Below are 8,010 nucleotides of genomic sequence, written 5' to 3'. Positions count from 1 at the left end.
TCACATATTTTATGTTGCAGTTTTTCATGCGCAATAATATCCTGTGCTCATACCCTGGCTGGTTTAGCTCAGTGGATTGAGCGTCGGCCTGCGAGCTAAGTGTCGCTGGTTCGATCTTCCAGTCAGGGTACATCAGAGAAGGAAAACTCTGACTCCAAAAAACCTCCGCTGCCTTGCGGCATACCTCTTCAGGGGAAAGGCTAAGGGAGTAAACCCTGACAGAAAATCCGGAGCCGGAGTCCCTAAGGCGGTTTGACGTTGTAGTCAACACCGGCAACTCCTGCGGCGCACCTGAACCCAAGCTGTATCGACTCCGTCTTTCCCTTGGACCCTTCAGCTGCGAAGAGAGGGGGGGTCTGCTGCATGGGCAACAGCAGACCCTCCATATTACCCTGCCCAGGCTCTGTAGCTTCAGCGTCATCACAAGATGTCGATTCAACATGGGAGGAGACAGATACCATGTCACTCCCGAGTCGGACTGCACAGCCATTCTCGGCGGTGCAGATAGACTCTTAAGAAGCTACACCATCGTCTCTCGAGACGGACGGCTGCCGACGACTCACATATTTAAGTTCTTAAACTATGGTTCCCTATCAGGAAAAAAATGTACATACACATCCACATATATACACAAGTAAAACACACATGCACAAATACATGCATGTATATCTATATATATGCATGTGTTTGTGTGTATATATCTGCCTTTGATTCTCAAGTTTCCCAGACAGAGCAATAAATTACAGAATCACCTTATTCACAGGCTTTTTTTGAATTAACACAAAGTATGTTGTGTTGCCTATTTCTGAAACTTAAGAGTTTTAAATGATAAAATAATTTGCTATTGATTTCTTAATTTCTTGGTAGTAATCAAATTGATATATTTGGGGGCAGGCATGGAGATAATTAGTAGGGTTCAAAAAACTAAAGAGCTTGAAACCTTCAACAAATAAAAATGTCCAAGATGTTGTAGTCATACTATATAAAATTATATTTCAATAATCTCTATTAAGAAGCCAGTTACTGTTTATATGCTTTGCAGTTAACACTTATCTAATAAAAAACATCTTGCTGGGGGTGGGGGGGTGACTAGCAACTTTATGTCAATTAAAGTTATAATTAAATGAATCCAACTAATCTTTGAAATAGCATAAATCAAACATGCATTAAGTATAATTAATGTTTAAAACAAATAACATAAGGTGACATCTCAAATCATTGGTTTATTTAATAAATGATATGAAACAACTCTATCCATACAGAAAAAGTTAATGCTCTAAATCATACCATGTACAAATTTAAAAAAATAACACACTATGGATTTTTTTTATAAATTTGGAAGTAGAGAGGTTGTAACAAGCTATGAAATTGACTATATAAAATCTTAAAACTTTAATAGTGAAATACATCAGCGCCAAAGTTAAAAAATCATGAAAAGGCTGACGAGATGTGCAATACATAGAAGAGACAAATAATTGTGTGCGAATTCTGTCCAGAAAAAAATCCAGCCATTGCTAATTTAACAGGAACGGTTTGTGTGACATTGATAGAACCTGGCAGCTAAGGACAGTGAACTGAAATGTGCATGCATGAACAATGACAACTTCACTGTACTAGTCAGTGGGGGTGGTAAACGCCACTGAGTGAGCATGTGTACTGTGCGGTCATTGCACCTCAAAGGACTGAGCAAATACAGCAATGAATCTGCATCAAGTTTTGCTTTAAGCTTGAACATCCCTCTGAGGAAACTATTCGGATAATTCTGAAGGCCACAGCTATGGGCCACTGGTGACTGGCAGCTTCATCACGAACACATGCCCACTCATGCAGCATGTCTCGTGCAGCTTTTTGTCCAAACTTCCAATCACCCAGGTGACTCAGCCCACCAAGCCCAAATTTGGTGTGCCCTGTGACTTCTGGCTTTTCCCAAAACTAAAATCACCTTTGAAAGGGAAGAGATTTCAGATGGTTGATGAGATTTAGGAAAATAAAATGGAGCAGCTGATAGAAGAACTGTGTGAGGTCCCAAGGAGCCTACATTGAAGGGGGCTGAGGCATCACTGTCCTATGTACAATGTTTCTTGTATCTTCAATAAATGTCTCTATTTTTTCATATTACATGGCTGGATACCTTCTGGACAGACCTTGCATATTGGCTTCTGTGTGTAAACTGAAGTCAGAAGAAATATGTCAAATCCTTTAAATAACTGTTACCTTTAAATATAAAATTATGGAGAACGTTTGCTTTCTGTATAACCTATTTTTACTAATGTCTTAACTATTTAGTATGAATGACTATTTAAAATAAGACAGTGATTAAGTCATACAATTTCTCAGATGGTTTCTAATTCACTGTTAACACTGAAAATACAAAATTTCTGAAACAGGAAGAGTCCTTAAGTACCAAGGTGTTTTTTAAAAGAGTACTTGTCTTTTAAACGTACTTACTGAAATAATTAAAGGACGTAGTGTATTCTTCCATTTGTGGGTCAGTGTATAGACAACACAAGACTGGCCATGAGATGCTAAGTGGCTAAGTTGGTTACTGGTACATGGGCTCATTATACCATTCTCTCCACTTAGGTGTGTGTTTGGAAATTCCATTATAAAATTAAAAACAAAACCAAAAGCAATGTGTCACCTCAACTCTACAAAATAATACTAACATATTCTCAAACAACTAAACTAGCACAGTTAAACATTTTTAAATGTTAATCAATAATCACCCTGCATTTGTTTTAGCAATATTTTGTGTCTGGAATTTTATAGCATGCTATAATAATTTCTTCTTCATAATAATAGACATTTTGATAAAATAAAAATTTCACTTTTAGAATATATAGTCTACATGGGAATGACAAATGTGGTGGAAAGCTACTGGTAAATTCTTCTTCCCAGGTATCAAATGAGTAAGGTAATTTCTGTCACCACCAATTAAAAACTTTTATTCAGTAAGACTGTTATAAAACAATTAAACCTTGCAAAGGCACTAGTCTCCAGGAAGAGAGTCCTGGAGGAAATTCTCCTTATTAAAATTGCAATTTTAGTTTCCATTAAAAGGAGAGTAAGACAACAGAAGATGGGATGGCAAGACAAATTATTTCTTAATGTCAGTTGAGCTTATTTCAAATGAGATAACGTATCTATACCAGGTTGGGTTTAGTACATTTTGTCTCCTCAACTCATTTATCTAATTCAGTCATCTTGATTATAGCCTCATGGACTTTATTTTCAGAGAGAATTCTGTAGCAAACAGCCCACACAACATGCTGATTACTCAACAGTTAATTCTAATTAACTTGGGCATGGCAAGAGAATTTTGATTAAGTCCTAGAATACAAATATAGTCTGCTTATACTGGACTAACTTATATAAAATACCCACAGCAAGTCTCCAGACAAAAGAAGAGCGTCAAAGAGATCTAATTTAAAGAAACAAATGAGAAAATTAAAATCACAAATAATTTATTTTTCCGTTAGAGTTGATACAGTTTTAAATAGCAACGAAGTACACAATGGTGGAAAATTGGCACAGAACCTATAAGCATTTCAGTCACAACAAGGCTGTCCATGCTTTATCTGTTCAAACTTGATGTTCATTTTCTACTGACCAAGCTGATTTAAAAAAAAACAAAAAAACCTATTCTGCCCTTAAAACACACACACTCTCTTTCATACATACACACAGACACATGAAGTTTCTCCTTTTGATTACAGTATGTTGAGAATAGTATGTTTTGCTTATTCGAATTAATGGCACCCCCTCTGTTTTGTTTCCAGTTAGAAGTGGGAAAAATAAATTCAATTATAAAGAATACACTTTATTCCCCGGGCATAGGCAACTGTGATGAAAACAGAAACTTACCTTTGGGCTAGATGTTTTCAGATTATGCTTAAATAATTGTGGTTATAAACTTCTCAATGCATGATTTCCTGTCTAATGCAACATCCCTGAATTAAGTTAAAATAATCAGGCACAGGACAGTCTCAGATATGACTAAATATGCAGTGCTAATTAACAAAGTGATCTAGAATGCAACCTTTATGCTTTTAATAGAGATCATAATCAACCTCATCAATAAGCATTTTCCTAAACATCTTTTTGTTTTATTAACCAACACACAAAAAACTTAAGTGTCCCTTTATATAAATGGTATTATTTCCAGTAGGAAAGTTGAAGTAAAGGTTTGTAAGCCTCCTGAACTATTCTATTATATAAACCAATTAACCTTCTAATGTTAAAAATAAAATTACTGAGTCAATGTTGACTCTTCTTTGATACTGTTTAAATAATATTTTGATAACTTCCCTGATTACTCAAATAAGGTAAAATTAACAATTCCATTTTCACTTACTGCTATTTTGGGAGAGGATTACCATTTCACTAACTTAAAACTTCCTAAGATTCTTCAAATCCAATATGAATTCTTATTGCCTCACATTTTAAAACTGTATTATAAATGATCTTTATAAAAACGTTTTAAATCACAAAACTGGAAAGCTTTAAAAAATCTTTTTACTCAAAACTGTATCACAGTGCCCCTGATAAAAGGGATTTGAATTTTCTCTAAAGAACACTAACAGTGGCCATGGTGTGCTTTTTGTCTCCTCGCTCACCTTTACCTATTTTAGAGTACACCATTTCGAGACCAACACAATCAAGCATACACCATGTTTCAATCCACATTAACAGAGGATTTCTGATTCTGTCCAATCTGTAGTGTACTGCCTTGCATATTCACCACATGAAATAAACATAATATACAAAATATTGCTACTGTAAAAAGTGTACATTTCCCTCTTCCCCTTACAAAAGAATCTGTGGAAAAGTATTCCATTCCCTTAACCTTCATAAACATACAAAGCTGTTCACACCTTTCAGTCTGTAACAGTCCATTTGAAACACAGTTCCAAAATCATTGCAAATTGGTTATGTTGTATTTTCTGTCCAATGTTGCCATCTAGAGTAGAAATGTGAAATTAAGAGTATGTTTGAGCTACTAAAGCCTTTTAAACAACTAAGCCACAAACGCTGCTTACTGACGAAACAGCCACTTAGCCACAAGGTTTTTCCAAAAACTAGATGGAATGGAAGGATCTCTTCACAGGGAGGTGTCCACAGTGCTGAGGTGACAATATGGCTGCTAATAGATACTGGCTATAGGAATGTAAGTACTTTTCACTGCTGGTAATTTCCATACTGTCCCTAAAAAAAAATAAAATTTAAAAGACAATTAGATAATAATTTGATCATAATAGTTTGGCACAGAAAATTATACATAAATCTTAAAACTGCCATACTATAAAAGCAATTGCATTTATAACAAACAAAAACTGTTATATATTTAAGTGCATATTACCTCTGTACTTTCTTAAATATTACATTCATTTGCAAATGTATCTCAGCCTTTGAGCATAGAATAGTACCTTTCATACAGTGGAAATATTAATGTTTGGTGAATACTGATGAACTGATTTGGGCAAGAATGAGTAAGAAGTTCTGGTTCTAAATTCTGTTGTGGTATACATCAGTATATAAATTTTATGCTAGTGTAACAACGTTGTGGCTGTTTAGCTTCTACTACTATGAATTAATATCAGAAGTATTTGGAATAAGTGGCAAAGAAGAAAAGATATATGGGAGATAAAGGAAAAAGGACCTTCTAAAGATCTGGGCCTTTCTCTAAGGCCAACAATATTGCTACATAAAACCAAGAGAAGTTTGTTTTGTTTTTGTTGCTCTTAATGAAGTAGACTTGAAAGCCTGTAAGGCTGGCAGGAAGGAGAGAAAAAGAGAGTACAGACATCAAACAGAAAATGAAGCAGCAAAATTCTACAAGGAAGGTAAGTAATATCCAGTATACAACTGTTAAACTTAGCTTTTGCAGAAGAAAATCTTTTCCTCTACAACAGAAGAAAAAAGGTTAAAAAAAAAAAGTTTTTAAAAGAGAAACATACTGTAATAGAAAATACATATTTTATCAAAAATCTTAGATGTATTTAAAATAAATGTTCATAAAACCACCTATTTTACAAAAACAGTACTCACTGGAAACGACATAATCAGCTAATTGTTTCCTTTGGTTAGATTTCCTCCTCCAAGCCACACTAATTACTTTACATCAACAATGTACCATAGGAAAATAGTACCCTAAAAGTTTACATTTCCACAGAAACAGATATACTTAAAGATCTGTTGAATGCCACTAGACATCTTATGGATAAATGCACCATAAATAGAATTAATGGTATTTAAAAAGTTAATCTACTTCACATAGTTATAGTCAGCATAATTTAAAGTCAATGCTCATCTTGAAATACTAGTGGTTAGAATAGCAAATCTAGGATTTAAGATACTCTGAAAAGAAGAAAATTAATGTAAGAGTATATAGAACAACACTGGCAAAATGTTGATAATTGTTGAAGTTAGTTGGTGGGTACACAGGAATTCATGGTATATACCCTTTTTAGTTTTTGTTTAAAGATTCCTATAATACAAAGTTGAAAATAAGACACATAAGTCAATGCTTATCATACAGGAGCTTATTATTCAATTATTAGGTGACTTAACAACTCTATTGTTATATTTCTACTTGAGTCTAAAAAGTTTTCAAGACTCAGTTTCTTCACCTATAAGGTGGGACTATTAACATCTCTATCTCTGGATCTCAATTTTTCTTTCTATTCATGTCTACATTATTTCCTGCCTCATTTGTTTGGGCAGAAATTAAATGAGAGGACATAAAAATGATTTTTTCAATTATAAAGTATAAATAAGCAAATCTCAATGTTAGAGGAAAATGCTCCCCCAATTAATGTGTATAATGAGATACTGAAAGAAAATAACACATTATTAATAATACAAAGCAGAAGGAAGGTTAAAAACTGCTACATTATGAATTACATAAGAATAAAGTAGGTGTTATCTATCCCTATGCCTTAAGTATGGAAGAGTGCCTGATAGTTCTCCAATAATGTATGCCAAATACAGGTGGAGCAAAAATATATTAGTGGTTGTTTGTATGGGAAATAAGACAATAATTTTTTAAAATACAAAAATAAACTTTTACATACTCATAACTGCAAACCCACATCTGCCCCACCCTGTATTATATTCAAACAATTATAAACATTTATTGAGCAAATGTTATATACTAATCACCATAATAAATCTGTAAAAGAAAGAAGGTAAAACTTATAAATACATACTTAAAGTACAATTAAAGAATAGAGATTCTACCAGAAGTTCAGAAAGAAAAAGGTTAACACAGCTAAAATAATTAGAAAAATATTTCAGAGACTGTGGGAGCCTTAAGAGAATAGTAAAATTTAAGTAGCAGAGGACAGAAAAAGGAACAATTCAAATAAAAGGAATAACGAAAGGAAAGGCATGGAGAAAATGAGTACAGAATGCTTAGGGAACTGGAAAATTAAAGATAATACATAATAATGAAGAGAAGAAGAATTATTTGGTAACACAGAGCTTGAAATAATGGAAATAAGAAGTCTGGCTAATACTAACAATAGCTAACTTTTAATATATCTCAATTAACTAAGACCTTACCATGTTTAGACACAGCAATAAGTGCTTTGTGGTCCATCTATACCAGATATAGTAAGTACTATCTCCATTTTATGTAGAAGAAATTGAGGCACAGAGAATTTAAGTAACTCGACCCACCCCTGATTACAATGCTAGGCCTGCATCAAATCATGGGCAAACCCAAAAACATATACTGTATATCTCTGACCACTAGCAAATTCCAGGGTTAAAAGTATGGGTTTTGGAGCCAGCTAACAATTTCTAGTAATACAGTCATACCTCAGTACGCATCAGCTTCAGAACTCATCAAACCCTGTACTCGTCGCATTTTGATGAGAAAAAAATGTTTCAGTATTTGGTGCTTGCTCGGGACTCGCACTTGCTAGAATCTGTATGAGCCACAATGCTGCCCCGCAAGAGAAAATGCTCCATCAGATGGTACTCATCGGTTTCAGTGACTGAATAAAT

General features: G+C 34.2%; 1 protein-coding gene across 2 annotated transcripts in view; it reads right to left on the bottom strand.

Annotated features, from left to right (window-relative positions):
* Positions 1 to 3,447: 3,447 nt before the first annotated feature.
* The window catches only part of SS18 (SS18 subunit of BAF chromatin remodeling complex), a 71,538-nt gene continuing 66,975 nt past the window's right edge, over positions 3,448 to 8,010 (bottom strand). For both annotated transcript variants that reach the window (XM_090285691.1, XM_090285692.1), the window contains one exon: positions 3,448 to 5,205. In XM_090285691.1, coding sequence (XP_090141817.1) covers positions 5,179 to 5,205 — 27 coding nt within the window. In that variant the 3' untranslated portion in view covers positions 3,448 to 5,178. The remainder of the gene's footprint in view (positions 5,206 to 8,010) is intronic.

This window comes from Furipterus horrens, unplaced genomic scaffold (assembly GCF_987537825.1).
Source record: "Furipterus horrens unplaced genomic scaffold, mFurHor1.1.pri manual_scaffold_8, whole genome shotgun sequence".
In the NCBI taxonomy this organism is placed as follows: Eukaryota; Metazoa; Chordata; class Mammalia; order Chiroptera; family Furipteridae; genus Furipterus; species Furipterus horrens.
This window is presented reverse-complemented; position numbering and strand designations above follow the sequence as displayed.